This window comes from Heterodontus francisci, chromosome 7, assembly GCF_036365525.1.
Source record: "Heterodontus francisci isolate sHetFra1 chromosome 7, sHetFra1.hap1, whole genome shotgun sequence".
NCBI lineage: Eukaryota > Metazoa > Chordata > Chondrichthyes > Heterodontiformes > Heterodontidae > Heterodontus > Heterodontus francisci.
In genome coordinates this window covers 92,219,636-92,238,432 of record NC_090377.1, presented here as the reverse complement: position 1 = coordinate 92,238,432, position 18,797 = coordinate 92,219,636, and the positions used below count along the sequence as shown (strand labels likewise).

Genomic DNA, 18,797 nt, shown 5'->3' with positions numbered 1-18,797 from the left:
GGTCCTGATGGACTTCATCCTAGGGTGTTAAAAGAAGTGGCTAGTGAGATAGTTGATATGTTAATTTTAAATTTTCCAAAATTCCCTAGATTCGGGGAAGGTTCTGTTAGATTGGAAAATAGCGAAGGTAACTCCTTTATTCAAAAAGGGAGGGAGACAGAAAGCAGGAAACTACAGGTCAGTTAACTTAACATCTATCTTAGGGAAAATGTTAAAAGCTATTATTAAAGACGTTATAGCAGGGCATTTAGAAAAATTCAAGATAATCAGGCAGAATCAACATGTTTTGTGAAAAGGACATCATGTTTAACCAATTTGTTGGAGTTCTTTGAGGAAGTTATATGTGCTGTGGATAAAGGGGAACCAGTGGATGTATTGTACTTAGATTTCCAGAAGGCATTTGGTAAGGTGCTACATCAAAGGTTATTGTGGAAAATAAAAGCTCATGGTGTAGGGCGTAACATATTGGCATGGATAGAAGATTGGCTAGCTAACAGGAAACAGAGAGTAGGCATAAATAGATCATTTTCTTGTTGGAAAGATGTAACAAGTGGTGTGCCACTGTGATCTGTGCTGGGGCCTCAACTTTTTACAAATTATATAAATGACTTAGATGAAGGGACCGAAGACGTGGTTGCTAAATTTGCTGATGACATAAAGATAGGTAGGAAAATAACTTGTGAAGAGGACATAAGAGGACTACAAAGGGATATAGATAGGTTAAGTGAATGGACAAAGACTTGGCAAATGGAATATAATGTGGGAAAGTGGTAAATTGTCCACTTTGGCAGGAAGAATAAAAAAGCATATTATCTAAATGGTGAGAGATTGCAGAGCTCTGAAATTCAGAGGGATCTGGGTGTCCTAGTGCATGAATCACAAAAGGTTAGTATGCAGGTACAGCACGTAATTAGGAAAGCTCATAGAATGTTATTGTTTATCGCGAGGGGAATTGAAGACAAAAGTAGGGAGGTTATGCTTCAGTTATACAGGACATTGGTGAGACCACATCTGGAGTACTGTGTACAGTACTGGTCTCCTTATTTAAGGAAGGATGTAAATGCGCTGTAGGCAGTACAGAGAAGGTTTACCAGACTAATACCTGGAATGGGCGCACAGTCTTATGAGGAAAGATTGGACTGGCATGGCTTGTATCTGCTGGAATTTAGAAGAGTAAGAGGCAACTTGATTGAAACATATAAGATCCTGAGGGGTCTTGACAGGGTTGTTAAGGAAAGAATGCTTCCCCTTGTGGGAGAATCTCAAACTAGGGGTCACTGTTTAAAAATAAGAGGCCACCTATTTAAGACAGAGATGAGGAGAAATCCTTTCTCTCAGAGGGTCGTGAGTCTTTGGAATTCTCTTCCTCAAAAGGTGGTGGAAGCAGAGTCTTTGAATATTTTTAAGGCAGAGGTAGATAGATTCTTGATAAGCAAGGGGGTGGACGGTTATCGGGAGTAGGTGGAAATGTGGAGTAATCAGTTCAGCCATGAACTTAGTGAATGTTGGAGCAGGCTCACCCGTAATTGCCCTTGACAACTAAGTGGCTTACTAGGCCATTTCAGAGGGCAGTTAAGAATCAACCACATTGCTGTTGGTCTGGAATAACATGTAGGCCAGACCAAGCAAGGATGGCAGATTTCCTTCCATAAAGAATATTAATGAACCAGATGGGTTTTTATAACAATCGATGACAGTTTCATGGCACCAATAACTGAGACTAGCTTTCAATTCCAGATTTTATTTTATTAATTAACTGAATTTATTAATGAATTGAATTTAAATTCCACCAGCTACCATGGTGGGATTTAAACCCGTGTCCTCAGGGCATTAGCCTGGGCTTCTGGATTAGTGCAAGTACCGATAGTGGGTCGAGAAGTGACTCTTGCAACAGAAAACAATCACGAACTGGAGAAAAAACTGGTGATAGTACAAGAGGGAGATGTCACAGCAGTAGGCCCAACAGACATAGTGCAAGTGGAGGCCATAGCTTGAATAGATTAGACAATGAAATAAAGACCACAGAACAGCCTCGTATGAGAACTTGGAGCAGAAGTCCTTGTGATTGCGAAGTTTTGGTTGCCAATGACCTTGAGGATAAACTCGCAAGAGAAGCAAGACAAAGGGAATTTGATAGTTGGAGAGAGTTTGGAGCTTATTCTGAGGTGCTAGATAAGGGGCAACCAGCTTTGTCACATAGGTGGATTTGTACTGAAAATGTGCTTGTAGACGGGACTTAAGGCTAAAGCAAGGCAGTAGCTCGGGGCGTTGAAGAGCGACTGCGTGATACTGATGTTAGAATGCGCTCTCCCACAGCTGGAAAAGTAATCTACAAAATCCTTTTAGCTCTTTTGGCCACATATTCATGGAACTATAGATCAATCGACATAAAAGCCACATTTCTGCATGGCGATACTTTTCAGAGAGAAGTGTTTCTGAAACCACCCAAAGAGGCAGCAGATGCAGAAGGGAAACTATGGAAACTATGGTGTGGGATTTTTTGGTGAGATCTGTTTTGCTGAAAATAGTTTGTACTTGACTAAAAGCAGATCCCGCAATGTTTTATTGGTACCAAAAAGGAAAACTTTTAGGCACCTTCATGATGCATGTTGATGATTTCCTATGGGGTGGCACTGCAGAATTTCAGAAATATGCTAATAAGATTAGAGTCAAATTTAAAATTGGGAGTCGAGCTTGTGGGGCTTTTAAATATATTGGTTTAGATATTAAGCAAAGAAGGTTTGGAATAACTCTAAATGAACAATCCTATTTAAAGAGTGTAATTCCCATTCTAGTTAATTGCACTAGGTCAAACAAAGATGGTGTTATATCTGAAGAGGAAACAGAGCAATTGCAAAGCTTGAACGGTCAAATGAACAGGATGTGTACTCAGACTAGACCAGATACCAGCTTTGATTTGTTGGAACTTAGTACTACGATGAAACACCCTAAAGTAGAATATTTTAAGGGCAAATAAAACATTAAAAAATTAACTCTGGAGTAATGTGTACTGGGTTCCCATTCTGAACAAGGGCTGTACTGAAGATACTGTACCAATTATATACATAACATTAATTCATTGTGGGATAATGTACCATCTACAAAAAGTGAGAATGAGAAAAGGTTATGGATTACCCTTGCTGATTTAAAACCAATGCTGGAGAAAAAGGAAATCTCTAAAATTAAATGGGTGATGCAAGCCATTAACTCTCAGATTGTTTTACAAAAAGAAATGTATATGCGTAGAAACTGTTAGGGGTCCCAGAGCAGGGATATTGTGCAATAGCGCATTATGGGTATATTGTGGCAGGACAAAATCACAAATGTGGCTGTCCTCTCAAAGGCAGAGTTCCCAAGTCTGTTGGCACTAATCAAACAGAAGCAGCTTGAGTGGATTGAACACGTCCGCAGGATGGAAAACGGTTGCAAAACCAAGGGCCTTCTGTATGGTGAGCTAGTCGGGACTAGACGACCAGTGTGGGGACAAAGTTCTGCTTCAAGGATGCTTGCATGAAGCGATTTATGACTTTAACCCCTTATAGTGACTAAACCAAATCAGGCGTATATCCCTATGAATCTCCTTTAATTAAGTTCAAACCAGACAAATTCTTATTGACACTTATTTGGGTCCAAAGAATTGAACTAGTTTTCCCTCAGAGAAAGCAAACTAACAGAGAATATTACCATCTTTCGGATAGCCTATTTTAAAAAATAATTATGGCTAAGCCATAAATATCCCAGATATTATAAGAGTCTGGGAAACTCTCTTCAATATGTATCTCTCTGCTTAAAGAGACACAGAGGGGGTTCTTGTAGTTGTATACAGAGTGCTACATGAGATGATTTGTTAACTTTTATATATTTATTAAAGAATTGAACATGCAATACACTTTTAAGTGGAGAAGTATATCACAATATCAAGTCTTGAGATGTTGCACATAATCTTACTTCTATCAAATCTTACTAAGAGATGTTACACATAATCTTACTTCTAAAATAGAATCCAAAAGTTTAACCTTACTAATGTTACAGTAAAATATCTTAGAATATCCATCAAAATTTAAAGTAAACTTTTACCTTAAATTCCCTGAGTAAGCCATAGGGTGAGAAGTATTGATGAGCAATTCAACACTTCTAGTTTTTGCTTAAGAAACGCTCATGTTTATACTGTTTCTAAGGTATCATCTGACCTTTTAGCATCTAGGTGTTACCCTTCTGTGTGTGTTTTTCCTGCTTTTGAAATCCAGATTTGGTAGTATGTCACGATCCTGTACTTTTTTTTTCAGAATATGCAGTTTGCCTTTAAGGCTTGCAAGGGATCAGTATTGCTTTAAGAGTCGGCAAGCCCTAGGAGTTATAGGAAGGTGCATTTTCGTTGCCTTAGAAACAGCCATTTGGAGACTACGATTCAAAGGGTGCATTCTCGACACCATAGGAACAGCCGCTGGGAGTGAGCCTGATGCGATACATTTGTTTCAATTCAGTTTGAATTGGCAGTTAGTAAGACAGTTCGAACACACAGATAGAAGACACAGACAGCTGTGGTGTCAGCACTGAAAAAGAGCTCTCAACCATTTAAACTGAAGGAAATAGGATTTTTGTCTGTTTAATTATTATCTCTTGAAGTTCTAAAAACATCAAGCAAAGGACTCTGGTAAATCTCTGGTAATTTAAATTGAAGAAAGGGAAGTTAGACTGTGACAATCTTTTATCCCTTAAAAAACTCTAAAGTCAGATTAATTCCATTGAAAGTGTTTGCAAGTTGTTAATTGTTGAAATTCGCTAGAGAAGGAAAGCATTACCTGCTGAAGTTAGACTATGGACTGTTCTACTGTGGAAGAACCTTTTTTCCCGCATCGGACGATTGTGAGGACTTCAAGCAACCTCGGACTGTAAATTTGCAAGGACTCTAATTTTTTCTACTTTAAATGTTGTTTATATCTTCATAGTGTTTTTAAGAATTTAGTTATTTTAATTAAAGAGTTAATTTGTTGATTTAAAGACACCTGGTTTGGTTAGCCTCATTCGGGGGTTAATAGATGGTACAATTCGATGGGTCTTTCTTTAATTTGGTAAGTTTTTAAATATGTTAGCCAATCTGTGGAACGACGGGATTGAATTAACAGTGCATTGGTCCCATCACAATCAGAATCGTATATTTTGATTGGGGGCTTTGACAGGAGCTGTCGGTCATAACAGTATCATTAACTAACATCTCCACTTAACGTTTTGCTGGAATTCCACTGCTCTTGAAGTTGTGAGCATTTATCTGGTCAAAATGTTTATAATTGTGTTTACTTGACATCTTGTTCCTGTAAGTACTATTTCATTTTTTGTTTTATTATCTATAATTGCCTTTTTTATGGTACCTTGTAGCAACCTTTTGAGTTGACTTGTCTACATTTTGCCAACATCACCAACACCATCAATTAAGTTTATTGCTACCTCTTACTGATGTCACACAGGATGTTTCAATGTGTGTTTATCCTCCAAGTCCCTGGCAACAGAAACGCTGAAATGGACTTCCCAACTTAAAAGGTGTTTCTGCTTGACATTCTATTGTAACAGGGACCTTGAAAGACATTGAAATTTCTAACTCTACCTTCTTAAAGGGGAATTTCAGTGATTCTTGAAAACTGACCATTTATTCAATTTTTAATTCTAAAAGGTATAATATATTAACTATATCTAAATTCTACCATATTAAGCCTATTATACCTATGTTTCATCACATGCAAACGTGACATGAAGGCCCTAAATGTCGATTATCGCACCTGGGAGTCACTAGATGGCGAAAAAGGGAAATGGCGACACATCCTGTGGACTGGTGTGCACTACCATGATAACTAGTTGCTACAGCAGCTTGGAAACAGGCACCAACACCGAAAACAACGTTTTAGTTGCTAGCTGCAGTACTTAGCATTTGTCTGCATTAAATTTCACCTAGCATTGTTGTATCCATGCACATAAACACTGTTTCTGGTATTTCAATTTGACTGCCTCTCCTAATTTGGCATCATTTGTAAATTTGACCAATTTGCATGAAGTTTCTGAATCCAAGTCATTTATGCCAATTAGAAACAGTAGCAATGGCAGAGGTGAGCCCTGGGTAATCCACCCTTTACTTCCCTCCATCTCAACACTGCTCTTCCAACTAGTATCTGCTGTTTTCAACCCTTCCAACAATTTCTTATCTTTTCTGAAGTTTAACCCTGAATCTCTGCAGCTTTGAGTTCAACTAGCAGCGTTTTGTGTGAAACTTATTTTTGGAAGTCTAAAACGTCATAAGTTTATTACCATTCAATTGGGTGTCAAAGAAATCAAGGAGGTTGGTGAGGCACGATTTTCCCCTTCTGAATCCATGCTGACTGCACTTAACTGGGGTGATTTTGTACAGATAATCCTTAAGTGTACTCTGATAATTGATTCTATTATGTTACATTGTATTACATAATATTTACAGCACAGAAACAAGTCATATAGCCCAAATGGTCAATGCCCATAGGATTTAACTAAGACTAATGGATCTGTGGTTCTGTCTGCCTATTTTGTCATCCTCTCAAATATGGACACTATATTAGTCAGTTTCCAGTCTATTGATATCTCCCAGTGTCACTGATTTCCCTGCCTCTGTACTTGCTTATAACCTATTACATTTCTAACTTTTTCCCGTTCTAATGAAATATCAACCTGAAACATTAACTCTGTTTCTCTCTCCATAGATGCTTCCTGACCTGCTGAGTATTTCCAGCATTTTCTGTTTTTATTTCTGATGCAAAACTGCTAGCATTTTACCAATTTAGATTCAATTAAGTCCCCATTAAAATAGCTTCCATCCTTTTACACCCACTCCTTATCTCCTCACAGAGCAAACTGTCCCCTTTCTTGCGTTCACCTGGTGATCCAGACCAACCCTCTAGTGTTAGCTTGAATTTCTTATGCATGAAAGATCTCCAACCAGAGAATTTAATTATGTGTCATACTCACTCCCACAGGATTAATTTAAACCATTTACATCCCAGTTGTCCCTGACATATTTCACTGCACAACTTCATTTTCTATCTGCTCTGTATTTTCTGAACGCTCTGTATTCCCGAATGTTAAATTCATTTCTATCCTCTCAGATTTTTAAATAGCTTGCTGACATTCACCATCAAGGCTCACACATAAGCAAGATCGACTTGTCCATTTTGGCAGGAAGAATAAAAAGATAAAAATATTATCCAAATGGTGAGAGATTGCAGAGCTCTGAGATGCAGAGAGATCTGGGTGTCCTAGTGCATGGACTGTAAAAGGTTAGTATGCAGGTGCAGCAAGTAATTAGGAAAGCTAATAGAATGCTATCGTTTATTGCAAGGGGAACTGAATACAAAAGTAGGAAGGTTATACTTCAGTGATACAGGGCATTGGTGAGACCACACCTGGAATACTGTTGGTCTCCTTATTTAAGGAAGGATGTAAATGCGTTGGAAGCACTTCAGAGAAGGTTTACTAGACTAATACCTGGAATGGGCGGGTTGTCTTATGAGGAAAGGTTAGACAGGCTAGGCTTGTATCTGCTGGAGTTTAGAAGAGTAGGAGGCGACTTGATTGAAACATACAAGGTCCTAAGGGGTCTTGACAGTTTGGATGTGGAAAGGATGTTTCCTCTTGTGGGAGAATCTAGAACTAGGGGTCAGTGTTTAAAAATAAGGTGTTGCCCAACAGAGATGAGGAGAAGTTTTTTCTCTCATGGGTTGTGAGTCTTTAGAACTCTCTTCATCAAAAGGCAGTGGAAGCAGACTCTTTGAATAGTTTTAAGGCAGAGGTAGATAGATTCTTGATAAGCAAGGGGGTGAATGGTTATCGGGGGGAGGTGGGAATGTGGAGTTGAGGTTACAAACAGATCAGCCACGATCTTGTTGAATGGCAGAGCAGGCTCGAGCGTCAAAGTAGCCTACTCCTGCTCCTAATTTGTATGTTCATGTGTACTTGGATAAGGTACCAGGTAACTGCCTGTGAATACACCTCAGCAACAGTCAATGCCTTTTGGGAAAACTTTGAAGTAGAAAAAGGGAAACATATGATCATGAAAATCATCTCTCGCTTTCTGGACAAGCACATTGACCCATATAATATGACTTTACTGCAACATCCTTTACACTGCTCACCTGTCAATAAAAAATAGTTGCAACAGCTTGGAAATAATTGTATCTAATTATCTGAACTACATAATGAACTGCTCTGCTGTACATATCCAAACTCGCACCAAGTCCAGTTCATCCATCACCCTCGTTCACTGCCCAACACTGGCTCCCAGTGGGCAATGCCTTGATTTGAAAACATTTCATCTTTACTTTCAAATCCCTCATGGCCTCACCCCTTCTTATCTCTGTAACTTCCTCCAACATTACAACCCTCTGAGATATCTGCCCTCCACCAATTCTATCCTCTTGCACATCAGTGATTTTCATTGCTCCACCATTGGCGGCAGTGTCTTCAGCTCCCTGGACCCCAAGCTCTGGAATTCCCTACCTACATCTCTCATTTGCTCCTTAAAATCTACCTCTTTGAGAAAGTCACCTGTCGTAATACCTCTTTTATGTGTCACATCCACTTTCAAAAGTTGCACTTACTCAGCAAATCCTCAGAGCCGCCTGATAACAGCTGATAAAAGATGTGGAAATTCCGTTCCCCTCTTGGCTGTTTGACAACACGTGACTTCTCCAGGAGATCTTTTAGAGGGGAAGAGATTAAAAGAAAATATTCAAGTAGTGTGATATGTTCAAAATACATTTAGGTCATTTATCTTAAATTCCATAAATAGCCTGTTTATGAAATGCAGTGAGTAACAGATCTCCACTGATGCAGATCAGTCATGGAAACTGTATTTTTAAAAAGTTGCCATGAGAGACTGAGAATTAAAACAAATATTATTTTGGTAGGATATGAGGCATTCATGACCTATGTGAACACAAAGTACATGCACATGTGTTCCAGCTGACCATGAAGTAAGTGAAGGGAAACATTTGCTGACACAATCTTTCTAAAATGGAAACATTCGGATCCATAAAGAATGAGTGCTGAAAATGATTTTTATGATTGAAGCCAATCTATTGTCAATTGTACCCACCACAAAAAAGGTCAAGCACTCTACAGTATCAATAAATGTCACTTCACATGTGCTCAAGTGAAACCCCAGCTAATGCATACAATTAAACACAATTAATATACAATTAACAGCAGGGATTAAATATAGTCTGGTTACTTGGAGAGAAAAGGAATGGTTGGCGGTGAAGTAGGGGAGGGGAGCAGAGTCCTTCCACACCCTGGTGCGTTGTTGTGAACTCTTCACTTAATTTGATGTGCCAAACTCTTCAACCAACATTGTACCTTTGGTTTCTCTCTTCTTCTTACCTCTCCACCTCAATGTTCCGATCTCACTCGGAGCCTCTCCTATTCAACCCCCACCCTTCTCCTTTCTTCCTCAGGCTTGGGTGATATTATTTGTAGATTTTTTTAAAAAAAAAGAAAAGCATGCATCCACCTTACTGTAAATACCCCCGTCACCCTCTTCCCCATGCTTTATCAAAACTCCTCCCCATAGAGTGGACACATTGGCTGGATTTCAAGAGCCTGCACCAATCCCAGTGGCGAGCTCAAAACATGGAGGCCCACAGGAGCAGGCCACACGCCAAAGAGCTGCCACAATCTCCCAGATGGCAGCTCATTTAAATAGCCAGGATGGCCTGCCGCACCTACCCCACCCCCACCACCCCCCCATCGTATGGAGGGGTTGGGCTGTCCGTTCCCAGCAATGGCGTCAGCTACCCATGCGCAGATGCTGGCGTCATTTTAAAACGGCAGCCAACTCTGCCGGTCAATTTGAATTTTTAAAGCAGTAGCCTGCCCCCCCCACCCCCACCACCAAATTTATCCAATAAATTTCTAAAGCCCATTTCCCACCCCCAATATCAATTACATTAAGTATTTGCCCTTCCCCCCAACCAAGACATTTAGCTTTTAAATCTGACCTCCCCCACCCCACCCCGACAATCTGCACAAAGTTTAAAGTTCACCCCTTCCCACCATCGCCTACACCCATTACATTTATTTGACCCTGTCTCCACCCTCCTCCTCCCCCGTAGTGAAAATCTTAACTCCACCCCCCTCCCCACCAGTGTCACGCTGGCTTTTCCCCTGACGGGGAATTGAAGGGGCAGGAGTGCTGGCCACCGCTGCCCAGAAGATTTCAGGTAAGTTTATTTAAATTTATTCATTTAAATATTGAAATGCTGTTCCCATCGCCCAGCGGCGGTGGGGGGCTGCCACGGAGTCTCATCACCACCGGGAGGATCAGGCCGGGCCCTCGCGGAATCAGCCTCTGTGGCAGGCCACTGCCAGACCCATATTCTGGCCCCCCCTGCATGGAGCCTGACATCGTGGGCTTGACAAAATTCAGCCCTTTATGTACAAAACCTAAGAAGAATGAAGATAGCAATTCCGAGACTAAGATGCAGGCTAAAAAAGAAAGGAAAATCCCACAAATGCAAATAAAGCAACTCCAGGCCAAGCACTCCATGCAAGTCAGGAGTGTGATGGAATACTCTCCACTTGCCTGGATGGGTGCAGCTCCAACAACACTCAAGAAGCTCGACACCATCCAGGACAAAGCAGCCCGCTTTTTTAAAAATCCTTTCATGGGATGTGGGTGTCGCTGGCAACGCCAGCATTTGTTGGCCATCCCTAATGGCCCTTGACAACTTGCTACAGCATTTCAGAGGGCAGTTTAAGAGTCACCCACATTGCTGTGGGTCTGGTGTCACATGTAGGCCAAACCAGGTAAGAACGGCAAATATTTCCTTCTCTAAAGGAAATTAATGAACCAGATGAGTTTTTAACGACAATCGATGGTAATTTCATGGCCCATTACTGAGACTAGTTTTCAATTCCATATTTTTATTAATTAATTGAATTCAAATTCCACCAGCTGTCATGGTGGGATTTGAACCCGTGTCCCCAGGACACTAACCTGGGCCTCTTGATTACTAGTCCAGTGACATTACCATTACGCTTCAACTTGATTGGCACCCCATCCACCACTTTCAACATTAACTCCCTCCACCACCAACGCACAATGTCAGCAGTGTGTACCATCTACAAGATGCACTGCAGCAACTCACCAAGGCTCCTTTGACACCACCTTCCAAACCCACGACTTCTACCACCTAGAAGAACAAGAGCAGCAGATGCCTGGGAACACCACCACCTGCAAGCTCCCCTCCAAGCCACATATCATCCTGACTTGGAACTATATCGCCGTTCCTTCACTGGGTCAAAATCTTGGAACACCCTTCCTAACAGCACAGTGGGTGTACCTACACCACATGGACTGCAGCGGTTCAAGAAGGCAGCTCATCACCACCTTCTCAAGGGCAATTAGGGATGGGCAATAAATGCTGGCCTAGCCAGCGACGCTCACTTCCCGTGAAATAATAAAAAAAGCATTACTCAAGTCTGAAATGTTACATGCAAAAGTTATGTTAGGAAAGCACGAGGAGTAAATGAAGTTATGATCACATATGAAGTAAATTAAGCAAAAATGATTAGGCACTTAACAGCTTCCCAGACTTCAGATAGAATTCAATAACTTCAGATCATAACCACTGCTCCCATTTTTTTCAGATAGCAACTCTTGGTGATGATTCTGCTATCCCCCTTTACAGCTCCTCTAGACTCATCTTTTGTTCCTTGTTCCGCTGTCATCTCCTTCTGCCTTGCACTAATATCCCTTTTGCCATTTATTCTCTCCTGCCATCCACTCATCACAGACATTCCCTTTTGTTCTTTCCTTTCCCTCCCCACTTTCCCTGATCTGTACTTGCTTGAGATTTATTACATCTCTAACTTTTTCCATTTCTGACAAAGGGTCACCATCCTGAAACACTAACTCTGTTTCTCTCTCCAGATGCTGCCTGACCTGCTTGTCTGTTTATATATAAGCAGAGACAACTTTTAAAAAAATTAAAAGTCTTAAACAGCCACAGGTCTGGGCAGTGTACTGCAGAATTTTATAGAAACAGGGTCTTGCACTTAATTTTGGTTTCTTCCTTCAGTTTTTCACAGCAAACATAGAAAAATAAAAGTAGATTTTATAGTTTTTTTTAAAAGACTAATGACACATGAATGATTCAATCACCAATACCATTTCAGTCAACTTGGCTGCAGGAGAGGGGATGACAAACAAATCAGTCCCCACAGAAAGAGAAGCATCAGAGGGGTACTGTTCCTTACCACTCTCAATTGTACCCCTCCCTACCTCCCACCCACTTCAAGGTGGCACTGGAGAACCAATCAGCCATCTGACCACAGTTTGCACACAGCCTAAAACCAGTACAAAGAAAAATGGGAAGGAAATTTGTCTTCAAACATTTAAAAAAAAACATATGGTGAGGAAAACATGACCTGAGTCCAGCTGGTGTCTGCAGCTTGTACAATCTTGTGGGATCAGGTACAATGGCAGTCTCAATAGGGAGATTATTGAATTTGTCCCTGTATAACTCACCACTCCAGAAGTTAGGAAAGTTATTACAGAGACAGGAGGATACAGTAACAGTTCATCCCACTCCAGATTACAGAAATAAACAGTAGTTCTAACCGAAAGCAGGATTGCCCCTCCATTCTCTTTTGTTTCCTCTTAAATTATACTAAGCTTGTTTCTTTTTGAATCCGCAGAGATTGAATCTGTATAACTGCAATCTGTTATTAATTGTTTCTTTGTGTACAAGTTCAGACTGAGGTACACTGCTCCTTTAATTGAAGAACAGTTTTCAGTAAGAGGTACTATGCTGGTATACATTCACGTCTCGGATTCATTTGGTACATACAGTGGAAGGCTCTTAATCGTGGAACATCCTGTTCATCGGCAAAAAACATTCTTCATAGCCAACCAATACCATTGATCACACAATGCAAATGAAGTAGGAATGAATTGTCATCTATGCCAATGTCCCTTCTCTAAATTAAAAACATGGCCATTTGCCAGCACATACAGTACTAAAAATGAATGTCGGGCACTATAAACAGTCAGTACAAAAGACATATATTATGAACAGCCTTTCATCAGTCTGTAAGATATATTTTCTATACACAGCAATAACACTTCTGTGACTCAAAGCCATAATATGTTATTTGGAAGTGTGGCAGATGAAAATGTGCAACGCAAGGTTTTTATAAAGAGCCAACTGTATATTCACATGATTAAACGCATAAGCATTTAAAAAAAAATCCAATAGTACTGTAACAGTATATTTAAGGTTTCTTATTTTCAAATATAGCTTTTAATATAACGTATGGCTTTCCTATCCCAAATTACATGATCTACAAGCAAGGAAAGGATCAAACCCGGAGTGCAGCTAAAACAACAATCCAGGCAAAGATTTATATTCAACTTGGAACAAACCTCCAGGCAGGGCAGAACGGACATGCATCCTCTCATTATTTAATGCTCCATTATTTAAGGCCATTTAACTGCCTATTGAACACTGGAGGTGAAACAAGATGCTACACAATAGACTTCATTAAATGTTAACCATACACAACAGATGTTGTCAGCACATTTTCATGTAATTAGTTGCAAAGAAAGGATGAAATGAATGTGACTAACTTCTATTATATAAAACTGGCTAGTGCAACTCTGCACTTCGCACGCTTTCAACAAATCTGTTTAATAATAAAGCAAAACTGATCAAAGTGTAAATTGCAGTATGCTCATTAACCCCAAGACAGTAACAAATGAATTACTGGCATTAAAAGCTCTTTGTAAGCATACTGTGAATTAAGTGTTCTATTGCTCCTTGCATTGTTCTATACCCATATGATGATATAACATTCCAACTTAGAAATGTATCTAATTTATTTGCCCTTATTCTGCAATGGAAAGAATGGTGGGCGATTTAAAGCCCAGGAACAAGCGAGTTTCGATCAGGCGAGAAGTTAAAATATCAATTATTTTCAACATGACCCCAGCCTTCTTACTTTGGGTTTAACAGAGGCAGGACATGGGGCGGGCACCCTCAGGAGGTGGGTTGTTCAGTAACAGCTTTCAAGGAGGCTGCATGCATCCACTTAAACAGCTTACGTTTTAAACTCATTTTGGTGGGTGCCCCGAGCCACAAGAAACCCAGCAGATAAAAGGAGGCAAGAAGGGCCAGATCCATAAGGTAAGTGCATTTACAGCACTGCCTGTGGGCCCGGAGGAGCAGGAGTGTTTCCCCTGGCCAACAAGCTAACCTGCTTCCACCTCCACAATCGCAAACTCCCCATGATCCCCCCTCCCACTTCCATGCTCTTCCCCTCCCTGCAATCTGTCCCCCATGATCTCTCCTTGACAACCACAATCCTCCCCCAACTCTGAGAACCCCCCCCCCCTTATATGCAATCTCACCCCTCCCCCCCCGCCGCCCCCACCATCCTGACCATGATCTCTCCTTCCAGACTTGTTCTCTGCTCCTCGGCTGTAGCCTTGTGCCACAGGCTTTCCCGCCCAACAGAAAATATTTTTAAAACATCCTGCAATTAATATCTGCTGGATGTCAGGAAACCCATGCTTCCCTCCCTGCCAACTCCAGCAAATACTAAGGTCAATGTGTGTATTTTGAAACCTGAAGATGTCTTCCTTAAAGCAATAGTTTATTTATCTCCTTTTGCAAGTTCTGATTTACAGCTTGACCACATGTGAAAGCAGCAGGGAGAAGAAGATCCCAAACTGTGTAGATGCGAGAACACAGCCCTGTTTCACGCCACTCAGGATAGGAAAGGGGTCTGATGAGGCGCTGCTATGCTGAATTGTGCCTTTCATATTGTCATGGAATGAGGTGATGATACTTAGTAGCTTTGGTGGACATCCAATCTTTACTAGTAGTCTGAAGAGACCACATCTGCTGACGAGGTCAAAGGCTTTGGTGAGATCTATGAAAGCATCTGTTGTTCGCGCCACTTCTCCTGTAGCTGGCGAAGGGAGAACAGCATGTCAATCGTGGATCTCTCTGCTCGAAAGCCGCACTGTGCCTCAGGATAGACATGCTCAGCCAGCTTCTGGAGTCTGTTTAAAACGACTCAAGTGAAAACTTTCTCCACTATGTTGAGCAGGGAGATTCTACGGTAGTTTTTGCAGTCACCACTGTCACCCTTGTTCTTATAGAGGATGATGATATTGGCATCGCGCATGTCCTGTGGTACTGCTCCCTTATCCCAGCACAGTTGTTCAATTTTGCCCGTCTTAGAGCGAAGACCAAAGTACGGAAAGTCTTCATCAGGGAACTCCTCTTTGCTGACGATGTTGCAGTAACATCCCACACAGAAGAGTGTCTGCAGAGACTCATGGACAGGATTGCGGCTGCCTGCAACGAATTTGGCCGAACCATCAGTTTCAAGAAAACGAACATCATGGGACAGGATGTCAGAAATGCTCCATCCATCAGTATCAGCGACCAGGCTCTGGAAGTGGTTCAAGAGTTCACCTACCTAGGCTCAACTATCACCAGTAACCTCTCTCTCAATGCAGAAATCAACAAGCACATGGAAAAGGCGTCCGCTGCTATGTCCAGACTGGCCAAGAGGGTGTGGGAAAATGGCGCACTGACACAGAACACAAAAGTCCGAGTGTTTCAGGCCTGTGTCCTCAGTACCTTGTTCAATGCATCAAGGCCTGGACAATGTATGTCAGCCAAGAACAACATCTCAACTCATTCCATCTTCGTTGCCTCTGAAGAATCCTTGGCATCAGGTGGCAGGACTGTATCTCCAACGCAGAAGTCCTCGAGGCAGCCAACATACCAAGCATATACACCCTACTGAACCAACGGCGCTTGAGATGGCTTGGCCACGTGAGCCCCATGGAAGATGGCAGGATCCCCAAGGACGCATTGTACAGCGAGCTCGTCACTGGTATCAGACCCACCGGCCGTCCATGTCTCTGCTTTAAAGACGTCTGCAAACTCGACATGAAGTCCTGTGACATTGACCACAAGTTGTGGGAGTCAGTTGCCAGTGATAGCCAGAGCTGGCGGACAGCGATAAAGGCGGGGCTAAAGAGTGGCGAGTTGAAGAAACTTAGCAGTTGGCAGGAGAAAGAAAAAGGTGGAAGGAGAGAGCCAACTGTGTAACAGCCCCGACAATCAATTTTATCTGCAGCGCCTGTGGAAGAGCCTGTCACTCTAGAATTGGCTTTTCTAGCCACTCCAGGTGCTGCTCCACAAACCACTGACCACCGCTAGGCGCTTACCCATAGTCTCTCGAGACAAGGAGGCCAAAGAAGAAGAAGAAAGAAGATTTACAGCTAGACACTCAACTCAAACAAAGTATTTAGCAGCACTGATCACAGGTTCCCCAATTCGACATGCTGCTGAAAGACAGAGTCATAGAGGTACACAGCACAGAAACAGGCCCTTCGGCCCATCGTGTCCGTGCGGACCATCAAGCACCTATCTATTCTAATCCCATTTTCCAGCATTTGGCCCGTAGCCTTGTATGCTATGGCAATTCAAATGCTCATCTAAATACTTCTTAAATGTTGTGTTGTGCCAGTGAATTTCCTGCATACCAACTCCTGATCTCACTTGTAATTCCTGCTTACCCACAGCCTGTAGAGCACAGGTGACAAAGGTACCGAAGTATGAAAGATATCTAACCAGAGCAGTTCATTATGCACATCCTCTCAACCAGGGAGTGCAAAAAGAACCTCTTTTTTCTCAATATAATAGGGTACCGAACAGAAGCATTGGTGCACCAGTATCAAGTCAGGGATGACATAAACTAGATCTGACAAAGGAGTAGATTTTAACTTTCACCACTGGGCAGAATACTGCTGGGAGCAAATCAGCCATCCATAATACGCACTGCCTAATTTTCTTTTAAAGGGCTGTGTAATGAGCAGCTGTTCTGATACGGCCCATTTTCCACTATTGCCAAAAGTTAAAATCAGCCCTAAAATGCCTAAAGCTCAACTTCATCTGCATGACATGTTATTTTCCACAGTTTGTTATACCCCCTATAAAGAAATTACGTAAATCAAAACAAATTGTACGCAGTTTTGAGTTGTGCACTCATATTCCTATGGATAGTCCACTGTAACTGCCAAATCTCTTCATGTGAGCCTCTTACTTGTCAGAGAAAGGAGACAGCCATTCCTTCCAACCAATCTAGGTTTCCAAAGATAAAAGGACAGTGTTTCCCGTTCCTTTTACTTTTATTCTCTATTCAGAGTCACTCAACTCAAGACTGTTCTTCTAAAGGGCAAAAAAACAGAGTGGGAGAGTAACCTGGAACAAGCTCCTGAATGTTTTCCATTAATGCTGCAGTACCACATAATCAGAAGAACTAAAGTTTCTTGGAACATTTCACATGAATCTTGGCTTTTTTCCCCCTTCTCTCCTCCATCCCTAGCCCAGGATTTTAAACAAAATCCTGTACTTACCCAACATTTAAACAGAAGTTCCTTCCAACAAACCTCACTAGATAGTGATCAGTGTTACGACCAGCTCAGAAAGGTGTCTCGGGGTCCCTCTTAGCCTTCACCTGTTTTAATTTTAAACACACCGTGGTTTTAGCTCCTCCTTGATGACTCTTTGTTCACCGCTTTCCAATTATAAGGCAAAGAACCAGCACAAACAGGCTTTCTTAGGTTTAAAGAAGAAAAGTTGAAATTGATTAAACTTAAACTCTAATTTGATTAACGCCTATGGATACACGACGCGCCCACGCTAGCATGCATACGCGATACACACATGCAGAGAGACAGAAAAGAGAAGAAAAATAAAGTGGAAAAGTTTGAGGCAATATCTGAACAGTTGCTGTTACGGTTCTTCGAGCTCACTGTAGAGTCCTTGATTGTAGGTAGATCTTACTTTTCGTTGGGGCCCAGTATTCTTCTTAAACCTTGTTCACTGTAGAAGACATTTCTTTCTTGGGGTTCATGTGTCTTCAGTGGATTCAGAGGCTTGTGAGAAAGAGATGGGAGCAGACAGGAGTGATCTTCTAAGTTCAGGAGCGAACAGACTTTCTGCCTTCAAACTCTCTGTGGCCAGTTCAACAAGAAAACCCTCGAACAGCCATGTGACCAGCTGGTCTAACCAGTCCTGGCCCTTGTGGATTGTATCCTCCTTAGCAGGCCCTGGAATGCGCTTCTTCACCTTCAATGTCTGTCAGTATGTAAATGTTTTTTTCCAGCCACGGCTGATCTATTTAACAAGCCATTTCCTCACTCCAACAACACTTAGAAATCAATGTTCATGACAAAATTGATGTGCCTCATTCTTGGCAGGTGGGGGCCTAGGATGACATCAGGAACAGGAATATTACATACAATTTTAGGTAGTCCATTTTCAAAAGGATAGTGACTTATTGGAGATAGTTCAGATCAGAGTAATGAGAATTCACCATCTGGATTTCCATGTTATTCTGTGTAGAGGACTCCAGAAGTTCCTGTCAGTTACAGTGGAGTAATGATGGTGAAAGTTGACAGTTTCGTTGTTAATACCAAGAAAAATCGTGGCCCATCATTTGTTTCAAAATATCCTTGAAGACTAAAACGGAGTCTTGAGATTTGTGAATTTTGGCCAGCTCAGTAATTAAAAGCTTATGGTCACTGAGCTTTGGTAGCGGTCAGCATTCTGTGTTCAGCATCATCTATCCTCAGTTGCTTGCCAGGGCTGCCCACACAAAAAAAATCTTTAAAATGTTGGAAATGATTATTATTGGATTAAGATGGGAGCTAAAATAAAGATAAACAATCTTTTAAAATAAAAAAATATATATCT

The 18,797-nt window shown here is 41.5% G+C and overlaps 1 protein-coding gene across 6 annotated transcripts in view; it reads right to left on the bottom strand.

Moving 5' to 3' along the window:
* The window catches only part of myo1b (myosin IB), a 306,869-nt gene that overhangs the window by 118,185 nt on the left and 169,887 nt on the right, over positions 1-18,797 (bottom strand). For all 6 annotated transcript variants that reach the window (XM_068035658.1, XM_068035660.1, XM_068035654.1 and 3 more), the window contains one exon: positions 8,616-8,714. In XM_068035658.1, coding sequence (XP_067891759.1) covers positions 8,616-8,714 — 99 coding nt within the window. The remainder of the gene's footprint in view (positions 1-8,615; positions 8,715-18,797) is intronic.